Source organism: Phocoena sinus, chromosome X (genome assembly GCF_008692025.1).
Source record: "Phocoena sinus isolate mPhoSin1 chromosome X, mPhoSin1.pri, whole genome shotgun sequence".
Classification (NCBI taxonomy): Eukaryota; Metazoa; Chordata; class Mammalia; order Artiodactyla; family Phocoenidae; genus Phocoena; species Phocoena sinus.
This window is the reverse complement of record NC_045784.1, coordinates 81,398,755-81,426,489: the sequence shown is the minus strand read 5'-3', so window position 1 is coordinate 81,426,489 and position 27,735 is coordinate 81,398,755. Positions and strand designations below refer to the sequence as shown.

The 27,735-nt window shown below is 36.6% G+C and overlaps 1 protein-coding gene across 1 annotated transcript in view; it reads right to left on the bottom strand.

Moving 5' to 3' along the window:
• The window catches only part of DIAPH2 (diaphanous related formin 2), a 924,369-nt gene that overhangs the window by 825,639 nt on the left and 70,995 nt on the right, over positions 1–27,735 (bottom strand). The window contains 2 exon segments of the mRNA XM_032619577.1: positions 3,025–3,045; positions 9,116–9,220. Coding sequence (XP_032475468.1) covers positions 3,025–3,045; positions 9,116–9,220 — 126 coding nt within the window.

Here is a 27,735-nt window from a genome sequence, read left to right as displayed (position 1 = left end):
CCAACATATGTAGTCTTTAGGCAACCAGAATACTTAAAGTGGCTATTCTAGGATTTCTTCTCTGTTGAACACTTCTTATGAAATTCTTACCTGTCCACTTTATCAACAAACACTTCCCATCTTTTGTAGATTAGTGAGACCACGAAAAATAAGCCCTTTTGTACCTGACTTTCAACTGGTGATTTTAAATATTTTTCTTCACTCCTCTCTCTAGTCTCAACAAACAACAAAAAACCTTCCTCCTGAAGGCACCCTTCCCACCTAAACTCTAGAATTAATTCCCTCATCACTTCCTCTAGAAGCTGGTCGATCCCTAGAGTATCCTCCCCTTATTGCAGGATTTGCAAACTCCAACATAAGAAGCAGCTCACAGATAAAACAACGGGTATGAAATCATTTCTATTGTAGATCAATCATAACATCTTTCTCATAGTGTCTTTCAAAACACTCTCAGACAAGATGAAACTGTTCGCTAAACCATAAGCAGCCACTTTGCAACCTTTCCTATATTACATCTTCAGGCCCTATCTTATATTCTGTTTTCCTGTCTACCTTCCCCATTAGACCTAGTATTTTGAGGGCACCAGCTATGTTCATTGGGGAAGAAAAACATATAATTTATCTTAATAAAATGTGCTAAATATTACAATTGAGCTATATACACGGTGCTATGGAAAGGAAGGTGTTATCTAAGATGGCTTTTCCTTCAAAGACTGACATGAAGCTTAATTTTGATGGATATTTAGGAGCTTGCTGGGCACACTCAAGAAGAAAAGGGCATTCTGGCTCAAAGAAACAGAATGTGCTTGATTTAGAGGGATTAAAGAATAGGATGTTAAGGAATTGCCAAGTGTTCCTGTACAGACAGAGGACAGGCACATGTAAGAATGCAGCTGGAGGTGAAATTAGAAAAGGAAGCGGGGATAAGATCACAAAAGGAATAGGGAGACATTTGAAAGTTTTGATGGGGTAGCAGCAGCATCTCTTGTAACCATGTAGAGCATGTGTGGGTGGGGTGTGAGAGCCAAGACTAGGAGAGTATTGAGGAGACGGGGCAGCCACAGGTGTGTTAAATCATGGGTCTGAGATTAGGGGAGAGAGCTGAGAGTTATTTAGGAGAAAGAACTTGGTAACTGGATGTGGAGAAATCAGTAATCTTTCAGTAGCTTCTGGCATAGGCCATTGGATTGCTTATGGTACCAAGACCAGAAATACAGGCTGGCTCTGGCCCACATTAAAATGAGCTCCAGATTCCTTCATTGCCCCAAACTCTGTTATTTAACCCCACCCCTTAAATAACTCTGTTATTTAAGCCTCCAGTTTAATGCAGGTCCTCACTGACTCACACATGTCTCCTAGGTAGCACCCCAAACAAATCTCTCTATCCTAATCCAGTATTTCTCAAAGTCAGCTCTTGAGCCTACCTTATCAGAATCTCCTGTGGTGCTTGATAAAAAGGCAGAGTTCTTGGCCCTATCCCAGACCCCATGAAGGGCAAAACCTGCATTTTGATACTTTCAACTTTGGGAACCACTAGCCTGATCCAGCCTACCTACTACTATCAAATTTATTTTTCTTAAACCCTGCTTCCCTCATGTCACTTGCTTGCTCCAACTAATTTCTAATCTTCTACCCAGACTTCAAGATCCTCTTTCAACTTGATTTTTGAATCTTTCCAATTTACTTTTTTGTTCTTTGTTCCAACAAAGTCAACCTCATCTCTCATTTCCCTCTTCTCCCCCGACCCCCTCCCAAACACAGTTTGGTTCTTTCTCCAAGCCTTTGCATTCAATATTACTTCCAAAATCTGCGAGCTTCTCTATCATCTCTCCTCCCCAGTCAAATCCCAGCCACCAGATCCTGAAAGTCTAGAAATGTGCATGGAGTTTTCTCTAATTACTCTAACCCTACTTCTCTCTCCTGCTCATGTATTCCTATTACACTTACAATCAGCCGGCACAATTTAAGGTTTGATTATTTCAACATATATTATTGAAACTATAAGGTCTTATCTCATTCTTATTGGCCAGTTATCAGTGTGCCTAGCATAGTTCTTGGCACATAATAAGCACTGAAGAAATATTTGTTGATTTTTGAAATCATCCCAAAAGATGAATGGCTTTGTTTTCCCTTAAATGTCACGTGAATTCAAAAAGAAAAAAAAAGAGGACTTCAATTTTTAAAAGCAAAACAAATGTAAATATATTTACTATTCTAGATACCATGGTACCTGATGATGCTAAAGATAATGTTTCCTGGCCTGTTTTTGAAATGCAGACTGCTTAATCATGAAGGCAAGGTAATTACAAATAGCTCTTAATTACAATACAGGCCACTTTTGGTGTATTGGTATAATAGTGTATCATGTAATTGTGGCACTGAAATGCAGTGTCTGTAGTAAAAGAACCTTTAGAAGACAGCAACAGAAAGAACCTTAAAAGATAACGCAAGCCAATCACTTCAATTTATCCACTTAATAACTGAACCTCAGAGAAACTACATGACTTGCCCAAAGTCACAAAGCTGATGAGTAGCACCCAACAAAGACAAGCACGCAGGTCTCCTGACTGAACATCAAAGGTTGCTCTCGTTACACTATGTGCTTAGGGATACTAAAGTCAAAGTCAGATACTTCAATAAGAATTCCTGTTAGCATAAACCAACCTTTTATGAGTCTCTGCCTGCCATCCTGAAAAACTGAGGTAAAACACACAGTTTTATCAGAATCATAAAGACTGACATGGGCACAATTACGAAAAAAAAGAAAAAAAATTTATAAAGAAGTAAAACTTTCTAAGACAGAATATACAAACATATTCTACTTCTAAAGCATTTCCCAAAGCCACAGGAAAAATACTTACCATACCTAAATTCTATTCACCTGATCTTAATATTCACCTCACTGTTTTGGTAAAATATACACCAAAAGAAGAGCCCAACATATAAAATACTATAAGCAAAAATCACTCAATCCCCAAAAGCACAAATTCACTTCTAAGGGTAAAACACATCTTTTGTACTCACCATAACTTTACTTCCAACTATCTGCATGCAGTGGTCAACGGAGAGTGGTTATGGTGTAAAAAAAAACAAACAGCAACAGTATTAGTAATCAGAAGCTTTTCACAGAAGTTAAGTGTTTAGTAAATTAGTAAATAGCTACCCCCTATGTATACTTTTAATACTTTAGATCTAGAGGCTAACACAAATATATCAGTATTGATTTCTACCGTATTTCAAAAATGTGTAAAGTCTGCAGAATAAAGATTCCCACATAAAAGATTATTACAACTTAAGGATTTTTTTTTAAATTTTCTGTAATGGGCTTCTCAGCTAGTGCAGTGTAAACATCAAGTAATGCAAGATTAAGTGTAATCAGGCATCAGATATTTTATCAGCCCACAACCCCTCAAAAAAATTATCACAAGAAAATCGAATTTTTTCCAAATATTGCTTTTTATCTCTTTCCTTATTTTAACAGGTATACTATTAAGGTTGAAATTATGTATTTTAGAATGTAAATGTTGCATTTAAATTCATGCATTAAGTTAATAAATAAACTTTAGGTTGAAAACTGGAATATTTTATATTGTTATGAATTTAAGGTTTAAAATATTGTTTTATATTATACTTGAAAATTACAAAGCAGATAGATTGCTTATGATTCTAGTTTTCTAGATCATTCTAGAATTTCTATTATAAGAGCACAGTTTTGTATATAATGCAAAGACAAAGAAGTAGTTTGTATTTAAATATAGTTATTCATAAGGAGGAAACAGTTCAAAAATTACAACCTCGACTGAGCTTTTCTAATGGTTAAGAGAAAAGAGAATTTCTGAGAATTTGTGTTTAAGAAAGCAAGAAGTAAAATCATAGTCCTAAAACATAATTTTATACTAAAATCCAATCCAAATCATTGTTATCAGTTTCCTACACTTGAATATCAAGCAATGTTCAAAAAAGACCTAATCCACAATTGAAAACCATTAATCTGATAGCAGTTTTATTATCACTATGTGCTGTTTTTCAGCTAGTACTTTAAAAATAAAAATCAAATATAATTGAAATCCCAATAAGAATTCTAAGTTTAACAGGATACTGCAAAATACAAAAAGATAATGACAGTTTCCCAGTAAATTATTTCAGAGGAATCCATGAATCTCCAAATAGAGAAGTAGCTTTCTTAAATATTCATTCAACAGACTATTTACAGGCAGTGATTATTTAGTTGAATAAAAGCTTCTGTGGTGCCATTAACCACCTTCTGAATTGAAAGATATGCTACTGACCTAAATTATCTCCTCCCACCAAAAAGCCAGAGATCTTATTTGTCCCTTGTTTATTTAGCACAGACATGAAGCTAAAAGTATGAATGCAAGCCTTCTTAACAATTAAGGCAGGTCTATACTCGGTGAAACGACCAGAATACGGCCCATTTAATGATTCATTCCGATTGCAAAATGATTGCATTTAGCTAAAGCACATACAGCAAAGAGATTAGATGAGACAAGGAAAGCTAAAAGAAACTGGTTTGGTCATGTTTGGGTTCAATTGTTTCACCATATCTAGGTGATGCCTCGAAAAGATCTGAAAAAGAAAATATCTGATAATGGCAAAAGCAAAACCATTAATATATGTATACACACATACAAATAGATATACTACAGCTCTCAAATGCTTATTATATGGGTCAATCTAAAAAAATTTAGAGATGTATTTGGTATCACTATTTTGAATTATTTCCTATTGAGAGTTTTTTAAATCAATGATACCTTTCAATGTCATGAAAATATAATTTTACATATTTTTAAATCTCAACTTCAAAGATTGCTATTTAAGTTAGAAATAAACTAGTTTCTTAACATTCTCATAAGGACATTGACATCTGGCAAACTAATGTTAGGATTTCAGTGACTAATTTTTCCTCATATATAGGAAAAATTATAGGCTGTTAAAAAATAACATGTCTATATAGGCTGTTAAAAAATAACATGCAACATTCCCTCTAAGTCACTGATGTCTTGTGCCTCTCAGGATTATGAATTGATATGACAATGTTGCAATATTAACAAAGCTTGGTTTTCCATTTCTGAAAACATATGTTGGTGTTTTGAAAACAAAGCCTCTTCCAGATTATCTGTGGCCAAATTATCTACACATACTAACTACCCTAGATCAGGTCCATAACCGCACTTGCTACAATGAGCAAATGAGTACAGCTCCAGCAGAGAAGAGGCTCTTTTCCACTCCCTTAAAGTCCATTCATCACTGACAGAGTTACTCAAGCTACTTTTTCCTTCGCATTCACACAACTTAACATTCTCTACTAAGGAACTTGAAAAGGAAAAAAACTAAGCAATAGTTTTCATCATTATCTTTCAATTTCCTTTATATTCTCTTATTTCAGGCTAATTTTGGCATAGTCAATTACACAATAAAAGACTCTCCTTTGCTTTAGAAACAGGTTTTGAGCCCAAACCTGTGTATTAGTTTCATGTTGCTTTACAGTCCTTACCCACAAACCCAGGAGAATGACCCACATCTCTTACTGAGCTCATATTTTATTTGTTTTTCAATTCCACACAAAATGACTAATGCAGGTGTTAAAGGTGGAAATGTATAATTTATGTTTAAATTTAACTGTAATTTTCACACATTTTACATATGACTACAAGACATTTTTCCACCATGGACTATAGTCCTTAACTTTGCTTTTACTTCAAGATGAAAGTTTTGGCTACTTGTAAAGTATTTTCATAAAGAAGTGGTTACAATCACATCTACTTTAGAAGTGGAAACATTTTTAATCAGTGTATCAATATAATGAAAAAGTAAGCATAAAAAGGTATGACAAGCAAAGCATATCTAAAGCCTAATAAAAAACAGCAGGATGGAAACTTTGGTTACACATAGGTAAATGGGCATAGGTTAGGTTATAATTTATGCAAATTTTATTGTCATGATCACGAAGAGGTCAAAAGATGAGAGGATGGTTTGTCACTGAATGGCATTCCTATCACCTTCAAAAGGAAATCACATATGCAATTTCCTTTGTTTTCGCCACAGAAAACACAGCACTAATGAATGTCTCCCCAAAGTGAGAAAGCTTTAAAGCATGCTTATCAACAGGCTTTCTTTCATCATAATATTTGGTCCATGAAAAATATTTGCAAATAAAATGTATAACCTTAGAGCTCTAATGAAAGTTCTGTACACACATCAGGTGCTCCTATGTGTGCTAAAGGAAGCAAATAAGGATCACATACTAAATAGTTATAGTACTGATTTTGAGCCTAACACCTTAAATATAGTATTTTCATGTCTTTTGAGAAACATTCAATTTCCATGTTTCAAATAAAGCAATTGTAGAGAGCTCATCCAATGTTTACCCAAAGTTTAGCATTTTAATCTTAAAAATGAGTCTATAAATTAAAAGTGTGCATCTCTCTGGTCAGTTGAAGAGGAAACAATAGGATAAGTGAAAACAAGCTCTACATAGAGATAGAGTCAATATCAAAAGGTTAAGGAGTAAGAGCTTCATACAATCTTGATTATATTCAGTCCCACTTACACAAACAAAAACAACAAATGAGCCAGAAACACTAACAAAATCTTACCATTAAAAACACCACATAATTATTCATGTATTATTATCTGTACTTTGCACTCAGATTTAGCTATATAGATTTACTAGTGTATTTGCCTTTAGGTATTTGAAAAATAACATTGAATGTACACCCTGCACTTCCTAAAGCATTTTACTGTGAACAATAAGCTGACTACAAAAATGAGGAGATTCATCAGAATTTCAAAGCAAAACCTATGCCTCACCTAATTCTATTGAAAACGATGCTCATGGCAAATTTCACTTATCACTTGAAACATACTTCTGCCCTTGGATACCAGAAGCAAATTAAAAAACATGCTGTTGCTCTGCTCTGGCAGAGCTGCAATGCGTTATGTTTAAATAGTTCAGCATTCAGATTTAGCTTGCTTGTACAATATGGAATCAATACAATTGTAGAATTCAGGGCAAAATGCATCAGTAATTGCCACTGCAATTACTGTACTGAAATAGCATTAATAGGATAGCCAAATAACTTTAGAACATATTTTTCCACTGAAGAGCTATTTTATTCACTGGTCAAGTTTTTACATTTAAAATATGTATGTCTTAAATGTAAATGTGTTTGTGTGTGATATACATATTACACAAACATAAAATCACTGTGTGTGATACATACATACATACACACATGTATATAATATATAATAAATATAGTGATGTCATGAACTCTAAATGTGAAAAGCTTCTTCTTTACAGAAATGTAAAAGATATATTTCACCATTTCAAAAAATACATTTTTTCAGCTCAATAACAAAAAAACAAACAACCCCATCCAAAAATGGGCAGAAGACCTAAATAGACATTTCTCCAAAGAAGATATACAGAATGCCAACAAACACATGAAAGAATGCTCAACATCATTAATCATTAGAGAAATGCAAATCAAAACTACAATGAGATATCATCTCACACCAGTCAGAATGGCCATCATCAAAAAATCTAGAAACAATAAATGCTGGAGAGGGTGTGGAGAAAAGGGGACACTCTTGCACTGCTGGTGGGAATGTGAATTGGTTCAGCCACTGTGGAGAACAGTATGGAGGTTCCTTAAAAAACTACAAATAGAATTACCATATGACCCAGCAATCCCACTACTTGGCATATACCCTGAGAAAACCAAAATTCAAAAAGAGTCATGTACCAAAATGTTCATTGCAGCTCTATTTACAATAGCCAGAACATGGAAACAACCTAAGCGCCCATCATCAGATGAATGGATAAAGAAGATGTGGCACATATACACAATGGAATATTACTCAGCCTTAAAAAGAAATGAAATTGAGCTATTTGTAATGAGATGGATAGACCTAGAGTCTGTCATACAGAGTGAAGTAAGTCAGAAAGAAAAAGACAAATACCGTATGCTAACACATATATATGGAATTTAAGGGAAAAAAATGTCATGAAGAACCTAGGGGTAAGATAGGAATAAAGATGCAGACCTACTGGAGAACGGACTTGAGGGTATGGGGGGGGGAGGGGTGAGTTTTGACAGGGCGAGAGAGAGTCATGGACATATACACACTAACAAACGTAGTAAGGTAGATAGCTGGGGGGAAGCAGCCGCAAGGCACAGGGATATTAGCTCGGTGCTTTGTGACAGCCTGGAAGGGTGGGATGGGGAGAGTGGGAGGGAGGGAGACGCAAGAGGGAAGACATATGGGAACATATGTATATGTATAACTGATTCACTTTGTTATAAAGCAGAAACTAACACACCATTGTAAAGCAATTATACCCCAATAAAGATGTTAAAAAAAAAAAATACATTTTTTCTTACAAAAATAAATCAAACCTGAAGACTATTTTTGGAAGCACCTTAGGAAATGAACAAAGCAACACATTCCATTAAAACACGAAGATTTTCCTGCTGAAGACAAGTCTTTTCAATGAACCCTACTTTCAAGTCTTTTGAGACTCGCACAGATTTCATTAAAGCTCCTATTAAACACCCTTTTTTATGTTAAATTTAGCTGTATAATAACAATTATGAGGTAGTTTACATAGTTAGCATCACAGAAAATAATGAAAAAAACCAAAACTGCTTATTAAAAACATTGCTAAAAATTTCATGCAAGCAGATACCGGACATATAGCTTTAATGTAAACTTAGTTAAATCTTGTGACTAGGCTATGTTTGTATCTTCTCCCTCAAAATCTGAAATGTTCATGTAACAAACTGTGTATTAAGTGGAATACCTGCAAATTGCTGTCATTTGTTAGTAAGTGCACAAAAACTCAGCCCCAAAACTTACTGGATTAACTCAGAGCCCTCTATCCTTAGTCTGTCTTGTTTATAAGAATGGAAGTCTAATTAAGAACAGTTTTAAAATATATACAAAATGTATTAAAGTACATGTATATGCTTCTTTTATGAAGTCTATATAAGTACATTGAGGCAAGAACTCGGAGAGCCAAGATTTGTTTCTTTTTAAGCAGATAACGCTAAGCTCATTATGTGGGTGCCAGGAGATTCTCACTACTTACAGATTTGGCAGTAGCAGAAATATACTGGACGACCATCTCACGCTTGGTGGTAAAATCTTTGTTTCGTAAAGGAGCTTTTCGTTCTTCATTAAGGTTCATGTCCTCCTGTTAAAAAGAACATTTATTGTGAGCATTAGCAAATTTCTGCTTACGAGTTTCAAAAGTGATTAGTAAATATTAAACAACAAGGTCCTACTATATAGCACAGGGAACTATACTCAATATCCTATAATAAACCATAATGGAAAAGAATATGAAAAAGAATATATATATATGTATGACTGAATCACTTTGTTGTACAGCACAAATTAACACACCATTATAAATCAACTATACCTCAATAAAATAAATTTTAAAAAAAGAAAAAGAAAAAAATTAATATTTTTTATCTTAAAATAGTAAGTCATGCTATGACTAACAACAACCATCATTTTTCTGGCTCCTTCACTATTATTTTTCACTCTATATACCATAATCTTGTATAAACTTTACCATATAATCATGGTTCATATCACTACCTACTCAATAAATGAGCAGAAAGAAAAAAAAACTTTTAACTATTCCATAGAATAAACTGGCAATTTATAGTATAGATATACATCATACCTTAGCAAAGCTATTTATTTACACTGATAGCAAAAATAAACAGATAAACAAACACTTTACTATTTGGCATATGTTCTCGTAGGATCATTATTATCTAGAAGAGCAAATATGATTTGTAAATTAATAGGAAATATATAGCTACAATATGTCACTGAAGAAAGATTCATGAGAAGTTGCTGAATTTGGAAAAAAGAAAATCAGAAACATAGTTACCCATATAGGGATAACAAAAACTACTCACTGTAGAGAAAAATATTGTTACAACAACACATTGTTTTGAGGTTCAATAAGCTTTAATTTGGTTGGAAATCTTCCTTTATATTGTGATACACACACATGTATAACATTTTCACTAGACAAATTATTTTTCTTCATTTTGAAACTCATGTTAACCCCTGCAACACATTAAGACGGGGCTCCCAAACCCCAGGCCATGGCCTGTTAGAAACTGGGCCACACAGTAGGAGGTGAGCGGCAGGTGAGCAAAGCTTCATCTGCCGCTCCCCATCGCTCGCGTTATGGCCTGAACCATCCCCCACTTCCCTGTCTTTGGAAAAATTGTCTTTCACTAAACCAGTCCCTGGTGCCAAAAAGGTTGGGGGCCGCTATATTAAGACACCCTTGAAGGGTCACAAAATCAAGTTGGAAAGGACTATGCTTCAAAAAGTAACATCAAATGAAAAGACAACCTACAGAATGGGTGAAAATGTTTACAAGTCATATATCTGATAAGGGGCTTGTATATAAATTATAAAAAGAAGCCTTACAAGACAACAATAAAAAGACAAATAACCCAAATACAAGTCGGCAAAGGATTTGAATAGACATTTCTCTAAAGAAGATATACAAATGGCCAATAAGCACATGATGTTCAACATCATTATTCATCAGGGAAATGCAAATCAAAATCACAGTGAGGGCTTCCCTGGTGGCACAGTGGTTTAGAGTCTGCCTGCTGATGCAGGGGACACGGGTTTGTGTCCCGGTCTGGGAAGATCCCACATGCCGCAGAGCGGCTAGGCCCGTAAGCCATGGCTGCTGAGCCTGCGCGTCCGGAGCCTGTGCTCTGCAACGGGAGAGGCCACAACAGTGAGAGGCCCACGTACCGCAAAAAAAAAAAAAAAAAAAAATCACAGTGAGATAACATTTCACTCCCACCAGGATGGCTATGACAAAAAAGGTAATAACAATTGTTGGTGAGGATGTGGAGAAATTGGAACCCTCACACACTGCTGGTGAGAATGTGAAATGATGCAGCCACTTTGGAAAACAGTCTAGCAGTTCCTCAAAAAGTTATACTTAGAGTTACCACATGACTCAGCTTATACCCAAGAGAAATGAAAACATCTGTTCACATAAAAACTTGTACATGGGGACTTCCCTGGCAGTCCAGCGGTTAAGACTTTGCCTTCCAATGCAGGGAGTACAGGCTTGACCCCTGTACTGGTCAGGGAGCTAAGATCCCACATGCCTCAGGGCCAGAAAAACAAAAAACATAAAACAGAAGAAATATTGTAACAAATTCAATAAAGACTTTAAAAATGGTCCACATCAAAAAATCTTTAAAAAAAAAAAAAGAAACTTGTACATGAATGTTCATAGCAGCAGCAGCAGCAGAGTGGAAACAATCCAAACGTCCATCAAGTGATGAATGGATAAACAAATGTCATATGTCCATGCAACTGAATATTATTCAGCCACAAAGAGGAATGAAGTACTGATACATGCTATGGCATGGATGAACCTTAAAATCACATTATGCTAAATGAAAGAAGCCAGTCACAAAAGGCCATATATTGTAAGATCCCATTTATATTAAATATCCAGAACAGGCAAATCTATAGAGACAGAAAGTGGATTAGAGGTTGTCAGGGGCAGGGTAAGGTGAGGATGGGAGAATTGGGGTGTGACTGCCAACATATACGGTGTTTCTTTTGGGGGTGATAAAAATGTTCTGAAAGTGATTGTTGTGATGGTTGCACAGCTATTTGAATATATGAAAAAAACACACTGAACTGTATACTTTAATAGGGTGAATTTTATTGCATCTGAATGGTACCTCAATTTTTTAAAAACAGAAAAAGAAATCAGTATTTTTATCCCTTTACTTGCTTAGTAATTCTAACCATTACTATTTTTTAATGAAGTAAACTAATAGGCCAACAAAGAAAAATACTAAAATTATTTTAAAGATTCATATGTGAGAATGTGGGGGAAAAAACAAAGGATACATAAAAAGTAATCAAACTGCATCAATTGAATAGTAACTTCAGTGACAGCAAGAATCTCATGATCTATAGTTGCACCCACTGCAGTGATTCCTATGATGATTAATTGACAATCAATACTTATAAATTTCGTGTATATATACCTATGCCCTTTGATAGGCAGATGAAGGAAGGAAAGGACTTCCACGTCCTTCACCTTGAAATACTATACCTCTATTAATTCAGCTTCAGAATTTATGGCTTTATTGGCAAGTACATCATTCTGCTGACTCATATTGTGTTTGTTTCCATCAAAACCCCCTAAATACTGCTCATGTATAATGGACTATGTCCCTACCATCTCATAACATTCTGGTTAAATTATAGTCTCCTGCAAATGTAGTTAGCATGAATCTGCATCCCCAAGTAGAATCGACTCTGGAACGGTGACAAGATTGTATTTGTACACGTCACAGCCAGGCTTAAGAGTGTCACCTTTGGCAGTCTGTAGGTAGTTTGCTCTCCTTCCAGTGACATTTCTATGTTACCATGTACCTCTAATCTAATTGTTAATGGCACACACTGTTAAGATCATGCTATCAGACTAGAATCATGGAGGCAGGCAGGACATTAAGGGGAATATGGAGAATACAGACCTCAGAGGAATGTCAAGATTAATTGTGATCATGAACCCAAGCCTCGTGTATATTAACTAGCCATCAAAGAATGCTAGCTATTAGTGTTATTATCACTTCCCTGGTCTCATTTCTTTTTTCTCCTGTAAATGGCCTAAACCCTTCTTTTTTTTGTTTTATTTTTGTTGCAGTATAGTTGACTTACAATATTGTATTAGCCTCAGGTTTACAGCAAAGTGAAGCAGTTACACATATACATATATGCACTCTTTTTTTTTAGATTATTTTCCCATATAGGCCATTACAGAGTATTGAGTAGAGTTCCCAGTGCTATACAGCAGGTTCTTATTAGTTATCTATTTTCTATATAGTAGTGTGTATATGTCAATCCCAATCTCCCAATTTATCCCTCCCTGCACCCATATCCCCTGGTAACCATAAGCCTGTCTTCCACATCCATGACTCTACTTATGTTTTGTAAATAAGTTCATTTGTACCCTTTTTTTCTTTTTTACCACTTTTCATCTTACCCCTTAGGTTTGAATGATACAAGCTTGTATGCAGTTTTTCTACATACACTATGCTGTTACACACTTCCATTACTTTGTTCATGATGCTGTTCTCTCTGCCTAGAATGCTGTCAACTTCAGCACCCTCTTCATCTATTAACCCCCATCTTATCCCACCTCACCGCACCCCACCACGCCCAAATCCATATCGGGCTAACTCATGTACTTCTGCTAATTCTTCAGATTTCCCCCAAAGCATCTCATTTAGAAATGGCTATCTTCATTCTATTCTTCCATATTAATTTCCTATATTGTATCAATATAAGCTAACTGAGGGAAGAAACTGGGTTCTTTTTTTCTTTGTATTTCCAAGCAAAGAGTATGCGTTCCTGGAATGCACCAGGCATTTAATAAATATCTGTTGAACCAATGTGATACTTAGGAGCTTTTCTCTAAATATTTTAATTTGCTTTACCACAAACACAAAATCCACAAAACCCATTAATTTATAATTTAAAATCCATTAATTTATAATCTTAAAATAATCAAAGATAACTATAATTGCTGTTCATGCTAGGGTATATTTTTAGGTACTAGGGTATCATTAGTTTATTCTCTTCAGGGGTACAGGTCCCCTCGAGATAGAAGTTAAAGAATACTTGAATAATTACTATTGAGAAGCAGAAGGAAGAGGGCAAGCATTAGATGGTGAAGTGAAGTTCAAATTTAAAAACAGCGAGTGGAAAATCCAGCCTTAAACTCGGATCAATGCATGTTGCAGAAACAGAAACAGTTACTTTATAGAAAATATATAGACATTTTTAGCAACTGTATAGAAAGAAGGAGCAAGTATTACTTCTTACAGAGGAGGAAAAGATGTAAAAACATAAAGGGTTGACATTTACCTTTCATAAAACAAGTGAGGAATTTTAAAAAGAAATGTTCTATCCTTTCTAGTTCTAGTAGAGGAATTATCTATAGAGCAAAGCCACAAACATTTTTTATACCTATAAATCTGCTGCATAGGTTGATTGGGACTAGGTACCATTCACATCATCTTATTTTTACAGAAAGAAGCAGCATACTACTAATTAGGCAGCTAATACTTCCAAATCATTAACTCCAGCTTTATAATACAATCATAAAACTAAATAGAGCAATACTCATAATTCAATATTAATTCTAAAAAATGTAATTGAATATGAAACTACTTCTAAACACACTGAGTATTTTTCTTTTTAATTGAAATATAGTTGATTTACAATGTTAAGTTTCAGGTGTACAGTAAAATGATTCAGTTATATATATATATACATATATATATACATATATATATATACACACACACACACATAAATATTCTTTTTCAGATTCTTTTCCACTATAGGTTATTATAAGATATTGAGTAGAGTTCCCTGTGCTATACAGTAGGTCCTTATTGGTCATCTATTTTATATATAGTAGTGTTAAACACACTGAGTTCTTATAGTACTCAAAACACAAAAGCAAGCTTTTAGTGTATTTAACATTTAGTTAGTACTTCCACAATACATGAGAAGAATGTGGTATTTTGTAATTTAAGAAATGCTGAAGTAAATAACTGACCACTTATAATATTTGTATCAAGCCATGTTTGTAAACACTAAACCATTTTATCTCCTACCACTTATGCCATGATGCAATTTTCCTATTATAGACAAACTCCTTCACTTCTTCAGCAAATACATATTGTATTCTTAAAGTTATAACTGAGGAGCCGTATAAGAATAGAGTCAAATGAGAAGGTTAAAAGTTGAACCAGCTGCCTATTCATTCATTTGTATTCTCTTTCATTCATTCATTCTCATTCTCTCTCTCTTTCTCCCTCTCACCCCCCAGTAAATCTTTAAACAGGTGACAGTACAATTTTTTAAACTTTCTCGTGTCCTAACATCATTTTCTATTTTCCTAACCCTCCCACTGTTTTCCTCACTTGTTTTATGAAAGGTAAATGTCAACCCTTTATGTTTTTACATCTTTTCCTCCTCTATAAGAAGTAATACTTTCTCCTTTCTATGCAGTTGCTAAAAATGTCTATATATTTTCTATAAAGTAACTGTTTCTGTTTCTGCAACATGCATTGATCCGAGTTTAAGGCTGGATTTTCCACTCGCTGTTTTTAAATCTGAACTTCACTTCACCATCTAATGCTTGCCCTCTTCCTTCTGCTTCTCAATAGTAATTATTCAAGTATTCTTTAACTTCTATCTCGAGGGGACCTGTACCCCTGAAGAGAATAAACTAATGATACCCTAGTACCTAAAAATATACCCTAGCATGAACAGCAATTATAGTTATCTTTGATTATTTTAAGATTATAAATTAATGGATTTTTACATTTATTTCTTTATTCTTTTCTAAAGAAACGTTTATATAAAGATATGCTCTATAGATAATTCCTCTACTAGAACTAGAAAGGATAGAACATTTCTTTTTAAAATTCCAATAAAAGCATCAGGAGTTTTCTACATAAGTAAATAAATGGCCAATTGTACCTGGTATTAATTAACTACCTCATGTCGTCAAATGATCTAGTTAAGTTTACCTATATAGAATGTAGCAGCATAACATATAGAAGTTTACATGGAAAACAAAGTTAAAGGGGAAAAAAATTGTCCAAATACATTATCTCTACAAATGGTATGAAGCCAAAAGCCGGGGCAAGCAAGCATGAAATTAAGTGAATGTTACTGAGCGCTGCACAAAAAGTCTTCAGCTATTTCTACTTTCAGGGCCTATTGGAGGAAACTACAACTATGAACACCTACATATACCTCTTCACCATCAATAAGGTAAATTCAGAACATCTATTTAGCTATTAGGAAACCCAAATATTATTTTTACTCTCCCATAATCCTTAATCCTGAGCTCAACATGGAACCGGTGTCCAGAGTCCAAAGATTACTTAAAGGATCCACTGTGGTTTGTGAAATATTGATGTTTATTCAAAATACAAGAAAATAAGCTTCAATATTTAACATGAGAATAACACTGAAGCCCTCACTGGATCCGTAGGTCCAAATGGTACATGAGGTATCTCAAGGGAGGAGTGGGGTATTCACAATGCATATTTTTTCACTGTCAGTGTACTGCAACGTACTGCAGTTTACAAGTACCTGGTTAAGTAGACTTACAGACTATTTTACCAAGTTTTAACTAAGTCAACCCTCAAAACAACAACAACAAAATAGAAAAGTAGCTTTAAAAGATTCTTGCAAAGACAACAGATTGAGGATAATAATACCAATAATGCAAGTACAGAGGAACAAGAAAATACTAGACTGTTATATCTCCTACTCATAGGTCTGAGCCTTTCATCAGTCATGTCATATGATAAAAGTAATAAAAATATAAGGCTGATAAGAAGCTGGTTCCACAAGATTAAAAATTAGTAAGGTAACTATCTGAAATATGCATGTATATTAATTATCACTGATGACTCTCATTTTATGTGCATATTGCACCTTAAAAATATTAGCTAATGATAGTATAAAGCTACCTCAAACTTGCAGACCATTTAAAATCCAAACATCTAGACCATGAGGAAAGCTTTTTCGACTTTCTCAGCAATAATTAGAATCATGTGATACGCAATCCAGTACTTAGTGAAATTTTGTAAACTTAATGACACATGCTTAGAAGACTCTTTTGAATGTTTTCTTTCTTTAATAGCAAAAGACAAAAGGTCCCATGACACTGGGGGGAACACTTGGTAGAAGCAGCTGAAATAATACATGCAAAACAACATGGCAATAAACTAAAACACATTCCTTTGTCAGCAAATACTGTCAGAAGACACATAGAAATCATTGCTGAAAATTTGCTAAAACAAGTATTAGAAAAATTACTCAGTGTGGGAGGTTTATCATACAGCTGAATGAAAATACAGCTGTTTTTTCTTTTAAACAACTCAGCTTATATTATTTGCTAGATTGTTCCAATAATGAAATATAAAAACTACTTTTCTTTGAGTTGCTAATGGAACAATGTAACAGAGAAAACATATTGCCAAAATAAATGATTTATTTAATAAAAGGATGTTTTATGAAAAAACTGTAAGTGGGAAGCATTCCTGAGTAAGGAAGGTTAGCCCACATATAAAATTTAAACCATTGCAAGAAAGAAGTTGAAATCAAAATACACAGTGGTATGCAGAGTCAAGAATATAGGTGTTTTTTGTTGTTTTTTATAAAAGCAAGATATTTCAAATACTGTAAATACTTACAATATTTTAAAATGAGACAGGAAGTGAGCATGAAAACATGTATCTTACAGAGAGATTTCCAGCTATTTCATGACAAAGTATTTTAAAACTTCTGAAATTTCACATAACTTGGGCATTTTTCATTCACAAAAGGACAAGTAATCCCTTAAGAGTTAACAACTGGTGAGAAAGAAACTGCTTTTCAAATGAACTTCATTGAAAAAGCCACACACTGGCAGACCCAACTGCCAGGTGGGTCTCCTTCACCCTTGCATGACTCACCTCTTCTTTCTTCTTCCGGGTATTAGGTACAATGTCTGCAGCGGACATGAGTAGACAAACATTGGGGCGGGGGTCTACACATTAAGTATGTGGAAGGAAAAATGCAAAAAGCCCATGTCCCTGATGACATCTAGTGAAGCCCGTTTTTTAAAGCCCATTTTGAACCAATTTATTCACAAATATAAAAACGCAACACTTCAGATTAGTTCCAAGAACAACTGACCGTCATCAAGGGAGATGGAAATTTACTAGCCGTGGTTCAGCAGGAAACTTTTGCTTGATTCATGGATTGGACTGAGCAAAGTTAATACTATGATTTAATAAGTGTTGCTAATAATGTTCTCATTCCACTTGGACCTATGCATCGTTGTCAGATTTATGTTTCAACTATAACAGACATTAAACCAAATATCAAAATAAAATGGACTCGGAACTAAACCTTCTAATTAGTCTCTTTTTTAAAACAAGACATAAAAAATAATGACATACTGACATTGCTCTCACTAAAAAGTTATTAATCGCGACAGCAAAGGCTTTTGCACCATTAATAAATAAAATAAACTCATTTTAAATCATTTTAAAATCTTGTTCATTGCATGTTTTTCTCATTCTTTTCTATGTCTGCATTTTATACATAGTATTAGTACATACATATATGTGTATATTTTATAAATAAAACATATTGGTGTTACTTGCTCAAATATATATATATTTTTTTCTAACGGGATAGGAAATTAGAAAGTTTAGAGACTACTACACTAGTCCAGATGTTGACACTTTTACTATAAAGGGCCAGACATTAAATGTTTTAGGCTTTGCGGGTCACAGGGTCTTTGTCACAACTACCCAACTCTGCAGTTACAGGGTAAAAGGAGCTATCAACAATATGTAAACAAATGGCTGTGGCTGCATTCAACAAAACTGCATTTATGAACACTGAATTTCAGATTTTCATGTGCCCTGAAACAGTCTTCTTTTGATTTTCTGCAACCATTTAAAAATATAAAAGCTATTCTTACCTTGGGAGTCATACAAAATAAAAACCTAGAGGCAGGGATAGTGTCTTTGCCATCTTTATGCTCCCCTGCACCTAACAAAGTATCTGGCATTCAGTAGAGAGTTGTCAAATAAACTTCTCCATGATACAGAAATATGTCTTTGCTTTTCCTTTTTTTTTTCCCCACAATTACACCTTACGTTCTGCTATATCACCTCTACCCTTGACAGCAAGGATTTTCCTTGAGTTGCTCACTCTCGCGCGCTCTCTCTCTCTCTCTCTCTCTCTCTCTCTCCCTCCCTCCCTCCCTCCGTCCCTCCCTCCTCAGAACTTAGAACAGTACCTGGCATATAGAAGGCATTGGACCTTGATGAACTAAGTCATTCAAACTCTGAGAACACTTTAATGTCAAAAAAATAAAGACTGAAAATTCAGAAGTGACACTGGGTTTCGTAGTATATTCAGATCTTCTCTTTTTCCTCCCTGAGCCCCTGTGCTGGCTTAAGTACTCACAGTAGCCTATTCACAGCTGTCTTATTACCATGGAAATCCTGTGTTTACTTGCTTGCCTCCCTGACTAAATTCTGAGCTCTCTGGGGGCAAGGGAGGAACTGGACTTATCTGTGTACCTGCAGCATGTAGCATATGACCTGGCACACTGCACATATCAATACACGGTCGTGAAAATGCCTTCATGGCCAAAAACACTAGTGGAACTTTTCAAACAGAAAAAATACCTTAGGAAACATTTCTATGTACAAATCAAGAACAGAATCAGTGAATTGTGAAGTTTATCAGCTACAATCAGAGTAAATTTACAAACCTAGTTCCCTTAATTCCTCTTCCTGGGACTTCTATCCTACTACTCCCTTATTTGTGAACTTTTGGTGAGAATTATATTTCGGAAGGAAATTTAAAAGTGACCCAGATTTAGCTAACTTTGAGACCTGTTTACAGGGTAAGTTTTGCTCCTCCTTTATATGCTTTACTTGGGAATGTGTGTAAGAAAATAAAATGACTAGAAATGATGCTGGCGTTCTCTCAGTCCAATGATACAGAGTAAGGATATTGGAAATATAAATGTAAAAAATGGAAAGTAGGCTATCTAGATAATTTCTAAGGATCTAGCCATTCCTGAAAATTATTTCCATGCCTTATTATAGATTTTAAGACCTATGTTACCAATAACTTATTTTACAGTAACTTAACCTTTAATTAAAATTACTTATGCTGAGAGCACTAAAAGGTTCTCATCCAAGCTAACCAACTCCTAAAAGACTGCTGTTGGGTGAGAAAGAAACCCATGAGAGCAGTCAGGGGAAAACAAGGACAGCACCTGGGGTCCAAAGTCAAACAGGGTCTCAAAACTGATGAAAGGCAAAAGTGAGAGAACAAAATGAAAAGCTTTGGGATTATTTATGAGTTCTACCAGATGGAATATGGGACAGATAATTTAATATTTATTGCATATGACTGTACAATCATTAAATTATGCCCAAAATGCAAAATATATTAATGTAAATTGCTGAACAGAAACAAAGTATAAAACATCACATTTGGGGGGGACCTTGAAGATGGCGGAAGAGTAAGACGCGGAGATCGCCTTCCTCCCCACGGATACACCAGAAATACATCCACACGTGGAACAACTCCTACAGAACTCCTACTGAAGGCTGGCAGAAGACCTCAGACCTCCCAAAAGGCAAGAAACTCCCCACGTAACTGGGTAGGGCAAAAGAAAAAACAGAGACAAAAGAATAAGGACGGCACCTGCACCAGTGGGAGGGAGCTGTGAAGGAGGAAAAGTTTCCACACACTAGGAAGCCCCTCCGCGGGCGGAGACTGCGGGAGGCAGAGGGGGGAGTTTCGGGACCGCGGAGTAGTGCACAGCGACGGGTGCGGAGGGCAAAGCGGGGAGATTCCTGCACAGACGATCGGTGCTGACCGGCACTCACCAGCCCGAGTGGCTTGTCTGCTCACCCGCCTGGGGCGGGCGGGGCTGCGAGCTGAGGCTCGGGTTTTGGTTTTGGACGGAGCTCAGGGAGAGGACTGGGGTTGGCGGCTTGAACATAGCCTGAAGGGGTTAGTGCACCACGACTAGCCGGGAGGGAGTTCGGGGAAAAGCCTGCACCGGCCGAAGAGGCAAGAGACTTTTTCTTCCCTCTTTGTTTCCTGGTGCGCGCGGAGAGGGGTTTAAGAGCGCTGCTTAAAGGAACTCCAGAGACGGGCGCGAGCCGCGGCTAAAACCGCGGACCCCAGAGACGGGCGGGAGACGCTAAGGCTGCTGCTGCCGCCACCAAGGGGCCTGTGTGCGAGCACAGGTCACTCTCCACACCCCTCTTCCGCGGAGCCTGTGCAGCCCGCCACTGCCAGGTTCCCGGGATCCAGGGACAACGTCCCCGGGACAGCGCACGGCGGGCCTCAGGCTGGTGCAACGTCACGCCGGCCTCTGCCGCAACGTCACGCTGCCTCTGCCGCCGCAGGCCGGCCCCGCACGCAGTGCCCCTCCTTCCCCCATCCCCCAACCCCCGGCCTGAGTGAGCTGGAGGCCCCGAATCAGCGGCTCCTTTAACCCCGTCCTGTCTGAGCGAAAAAACAGACGCCCTCCAGCGACCTACACGCAGAGGCAGGGCCAAATCCAAAGCTGAGCTCCTGTGAGCTGTGAGAACAAAGAAGAGAAAGGGAAATCTCTCCCAGCAGCCACAGAAGCAGCGGATTAAAGCTCCACAATCAACTTGATATACCCTGCATCTGTGGAATACCTGAATAGACAAGGAATGATCCCAAATTGAAGAGGTGGAATTTAGGAGCGAGATCTATGATTTTTTTCCCTTTTCCTCTTTTTGTGAATGTGTACGTGTATGCTTCTGTGTGAGATCTTGTCTGTATACTCTTGCTTCCACCATTTGTCCTAGGGCTCTATCCGTCCATGAATTTTTTTAAAAATTCTTTTTCTTAATAATTAAGTTTAATTGTAATAACTTTATTATACTTTACCTTCGTTCTTTCTTTCTTTCCTTCCTTCCTTCCCTCCTTTAGACAACGAATCACCCCAAATTGAGGAGGTGGTCTCAGGGAGCAGGATTTATGATTTTTCCCCCTTTACCTCTTTTTGTGAAGGTGTATGTGTATGCTTCTGTGTAAGATTTTCTCTGAATAGCTTTGCTTCCAACATTTGTCCTAAGGTTCTATCCGTCCCTTTTTTTTTTCTAAATATTTTTTAATTCAATAACTATATTATACTTTATTTTATTTTTACTGTATCATCTTTCTTTCTGTCTTTTTTCCTTCTTTCCCTCCTTCCTTCCTTCCTCCCTCCCTCCCTCCCTCCCTCCTTTCTTTCCTTCTTGCTTCTTTCTTCCTTCCTTCCTTTCCTCCTTTCCTTCTTTCTTTACTCATACTTCTACTAATTCTCCCTACTTTTTCTCCCTTTTATTCTGAGCCGTGTGGATGAAAGGCTCTTGGTGCTCCAGCCAGGAGTCAGGGCTCTGCCTCTGAGGTAGGAGAGCCAACTTCAGGACACTGGTCAACAAGAGACCTCCCAGCTCCACATAATATTAAACGGTGGAAATATCCCAGAGACCTCCATCTTAACACCAGCACCCAGCTTCACTCAACGACCAGCAAGCCACAGTGCTGGACAACCTATGCCAAACAACTAGCAAAACAGGAGCACAACCCCACCCATTAGCAGAGAGGCTGCCTAAAATCATAATAAGGCCACAGACACCCCAAAACACACCACCAGACGTGAACCTGCCCACTAGAGAGACAAGATCCAGCCTCATCCAGCACAACACAGGCACTAGTCCCCTCCACCAGGAAGCCTACACAACCCACTGAAACAACCCTAGCCACTGGAGACAGACATCAAAAACAACGGGAACTACGAAAGTGCAGCCTGCAAAAAGGAGACCCCAAACACAGTAAGATAAGCAAAATGAGAAGACAGAAAAACACACAGCAGATGAAGGAGCAAGATAAAAACCCACCAGACCTAACAAATGAAGAGGAAATAGGCAATCTACCTGAAAAAGAATTCAGAATAATGATAGTAAGGATGATCCGAAATCTTGGAAGTAGAATGGACAAAATGCAAGAAACAGTTAACAAGGACCTACAAGAACTAAAGATGAAACAAGCAACGATGAACAATGCAATAAATGAAATTAAAATCACTCTAGATAGGATCAATAGCAGAATAACTGAGGCAGAAGAACGGATAAGTGACCTGGAAGATAAAGTAGTGGAAATAACTACTGCAGAGCAGAATAAAGAAAAAAGAATGAAAAGAACTGAGGACAGTCTCAGAGACCTCTGGGACAACATGAAACGCACCAACATTCGAATTATAGGGGTTCCAGAAGAAGAAGAAAGAAAGAAAGGGACTGAGAAAATATTTGAAGAGATTATAGTTGAAAACTTCCCTAATATGGGAAAGGAAATAGTTAATCAAGTCCAGGAAGCACAGAGGGTCCCATACAGGATAAATACAAGGAGAAACACGCCAAGACACATATTAATCAAACTGTCAAAAATTAAATACAAAGAAGCATATTAAAAGCAGCAAGGGAAAAACAACAAATAACACACAAGGGAATCCCCATAAGGTTAACAGCTGATCTCTCAGCAGAAACCCTACAAGCCAGAAGGGAGTGGCAGGACATACTGAAAGTGATGAAGGAGAATAGCCTGCAACCAAGACTACTCTACCCAGCAAGGATCTCATTCACATTTGATGGAGAAATTAAAACCTTTACAGACAAGCAAAAGCTGAGAGAGTTCAGCACCACCAAACCAGCTTTACAACAAATGCTAAAGGAACTTCTCTAGACACGAAACACAAGAGAAGGAAATGACCTATAGTAGCGAACCCAAAACAATATATAAAATGGAAATAGGAACATACATATCGATAATTACCTTAAATGTAAATGGACTAAAATGCTCCCACCAAGAGACACAGATTGGCTGAATGGATACAAAAACAAGACCCTTATATATGCTGTCTACAAGAGACCCACTTCAGAACTAGAGACACATACAGACTGAAAGTAAGGGGATGGAAAAAGATATTCCATGCAAATGGAAACCAAAAGAAAGCTGGAGTAGCAATTCTCATATCAGACAAAATAGATTTTAAAATAAGGACTATTAAAAGGGACAAAGAAGGACACTACATAATGATCAAGGGATCGATCCAAGAAGAAGATATAACAATTGTAAATATTTATGCACCCAACATAGGAGCACCTCAATACATAAGACAAATACTAACAGCCATAAAAGGGGAGATCGACAGTAACACATTCATAGTAGGGGACTTTAACACCCCACTTTCACCCATGGACAGATCATCCAAAATGAAAATAAATAAGGAAACACAAGCTTTAAATGATACATTAAACAAGATGGACTTAATTGATATTTATAGGACACTCCATCCAAAAACAACAGAATACACATTTTTCTCAAGTGCTCATGGAACATTCTCCAGGATAGATCATATCTTGGGTCACAAATCAAGCCTTGGTAAATTTAAGAAAACTGAAATTGTATCAAGTATCTTTTCTGACCACAACGCCATGAGACTACATATCAATTACAGGAAAAGATCTGTAAAAAATACAAACACATGGAGGCTAAACAATACACTACTTAATAATGAAGTGATCACTGAAGAAATCAAAGAGGAAATAAAAAAATACCTAGAAACAAATGACAATGGAGACACAACGACCCAAAACCTATGGGATGCAGCAAAAGCAGTTCTAAGGGGGAAGTTTATAGCAATAGAAGCCCACCTTAAGAAGCAGGAAACATCTCGAATAAACAACCTAACCTTGCACCTCAAGCAATTAGAGAAAGAAGAACAAAAAAACCCCAAAGGTAGCAGAAGGAAAGAAATCATAAAAATCAGATCAGAAATAAATGAAAAGAAATGAAGGAAACAATAGCAAAGATCAAGAAAACTAAAAGCTGGTTCTTTGAGAAGATAAACAAAATAGATAAACCACTAGCCAGACTCATCAAGAAAAAAAGGGAGAAGACTCAAATCAATAGAATTAGAAATGAAAAAGGAGAAGTAACAACTGACACTGCAGAAATAAAAAAAATCATGAGAGATTACTACAAGCAACTCTATGCCAATAAAATGGACAATCTGGAAGAAATGGACAAATTCTTAGAAATGCACAACCTGCCAAGACTGAATCAGGAAGAAATAGAAATATGAACAGACCAATCACAAGCACTGAAATTGAAACTGTGATTAAAAACCTTCCAACAAACAAAAGCCCAGGACCAGATGGCTTCACAGGTGAATTCTATCAAACGTTTAGAGAAGAGCTAACACCTATCCTTCTCAAACTCTTCCAAAATATAGCAGAGGGAGGAACACTCCCAAATTCCTTCTACGAAGCCACCATCACCTTGATACCAAAACCAGACAAGGATGTCACAAAGAAAGAAAACTACAGGCCAATATCACTGATGAACATAGATGCAAAAATCCTCAACAAAATACTAGCAAACAGAATCCAACAGCACATTAAAAGGATCATACACCATGATCAAGTGGGGTTTATTCCAGGAATGCAAGGATTCTTCAATATACGCAAATCTATCAATGTGATAAACCATATTAACAAATTGAAGGAGAAAAACCATATGATCATCTCAATAGATGCAGAGAAAGCTTTCGACAAAATTCAACACCCATTTATGATAAAAACCCTCCAGAAAGTAGGCATAGAGGGAACTTTCCTAAACATAATAAAAGCCATATATGACAAGCCCACAGCAAACATCATCCTCAATGGTGAAAAACTGAAAGCATTTCCACTAAGATCAGGAACAAGACAAGGTTGCCCACTCTCACCACTCTTATTCAACATAGTTTTGGAAGTTTTAGCCACAGCAATCAGAGAAGAAAAGGAAATAAAAGGAATCCAAATCGGAAAAGAAGAAGTAAAGCTGTCACTGTTTGCAGATGACATGATACTATACATAGAGAATCCTAAAGATGCTACCAGAAAACTACTAGAGCTAATCAATGAATTTGGTAAAGTAGCAGGATACAAAATTAATGCACAGAAATCTCTGGCATTCCTATATACTAATGATGAAAAATCTGAAAGTGAAATCAAGAAAACACTCCCATTTACCATTGCAACAAAAAGAATAAAATATCTAGGAATAAACCTACCTAAGGATACGAAAGACCTGTATGCAGAAAATTATAAGACACTGATGAAAGAAATTAAAGATGATACAAAGAGATGGAGAGATATACCATGTTCTTGGATGGGAAGAATCAACATTGTGAAAATGACTCTACTACCCAAAGCAATCTACAGATTCAATGCAATCCCTATCAAACTACCACTGGCATTTTTCACAGAACTAGAACAAAAAATTTCGCAATTTGTATGGAAACACAAAAGACCCCGAATAGCCAAAGCAATCTTGAGAACGAAAAAAGGAGCTGGAGGAATAAGGCTCCCTGACTTTAGACTATATTACAAAGCAACAGTAATCAAGACAGTATGGTACTGGCACAAAAACAGAAAGATAGATCAGTGGAACAGGATAGAAAGCCCAGAGATAAACCCACGCACATATGGACACCTTATCTTTGATAAAGGAGGCAGGAATGTACAGTGGAGAAAGGACAGCCTCTTCAATAAATGGTGCTGGGAAAACTGGACAGGTACATGTAAAAGTATGAGATTAGATCACTCCCTAACACCATACACAAAAATAAGCTCAAAATGGATTAAAGACCTAAATGTAAGGCCAGAAACTATCAAACTCTTAGAAGAAAACATAGGAAGAACACTCTATGACATAAATCACAGCAAGATCCTTTCTGACCCACCTCCTAGAGTAATGGAAATAAAAACAAAAATAAACAAATGGGACCTAATGAAACTTCAAAGCTTTTGCACAGCAAAGGAAACCATAACCAAGACCAAAAGATAACCCTCAGAATGGAGAAAACATTTGCAAATGAAGCAACTGACAAAGGATTAATCTCCAAAATTTACAAGCAGCTCATGCAGCTCAATAACAAAAAAAACAAACAACCCCATCCAAAAATGGGCAGAAGACCTAAATAGACATTTCTCCAAAAGAAGATATACAGAATGCCAACAAACACATGAAAGAATGCTCAACATCATTAATCATTAGAGAAATGCAAATCAAAACTACAATGAGATATCATCTCACACCAGTCAGAATGGCCATCATCAAAAAATCTAGAAACAATAAATGCTGGAGAGGGTGTGGAGAAAAGGGGACACTCTTGCACTGCTGGTGGGAATGTGAATTGGTTCAGCCACTGTGGAGAACAGTATGGAGGTTCCTTAAAAAACTACAAATAGAATTACCATATGACCCAGCAATCCCACTACTTGGCATATACCCTGAGAAAACCAAAATTCAAAAAGAGTCATGTACCAAAATGTTCATTGCAGCTCTATTTACAATAGCCAGGACATGGAAACAACCTAAGCGCCCATCATCGGATGAATGGATAAAGAAGATGTGGCACATATACACAATGGAATATTACTCAGCCTTAAAAAGAAATGAAATTGAGCTATTTGTAATGAGATGGATAGACCTAGAGTCTGTCATACAGAGTGAAGTAAGTCAGAAAGAAAAAGACAAATACCGTATGCTAACACATATATATGGAATTTAAGGGAAAAAAAGGTCATGAAGAACCTAGGGGTAAGACAGGAATAAAGACGCAGACCTACTGCAGAACGGACTTGAGGATATGGGGAGGGGGAAGGGTGAGGTTTTGACAGGGCGAGAGAGAGTCATGGACATATACACACTAACAAACGTAGTAAGGTAGATAGCTGGGGGGAAGCAGCCGCAAGGCACAGGGATATTAGCTCGGTGCTTTGTGACAGCCTGGAAGGGTGGGATGGGGAGAGTGGGAGGGAGGGAGACGCAAGAGGGAAGACATATGGGAACATATGTATATGTATAGCTGATTCACTTTGTTATAAAGCAGAAACTAACACACCATTGTAAAGCAATTATACCCCAATAAAGATGTTTAAAAAAGAAAAAAAAGTCACATTTGCATGTGGAATCATATATTAAACATTGCCTTTAATAACG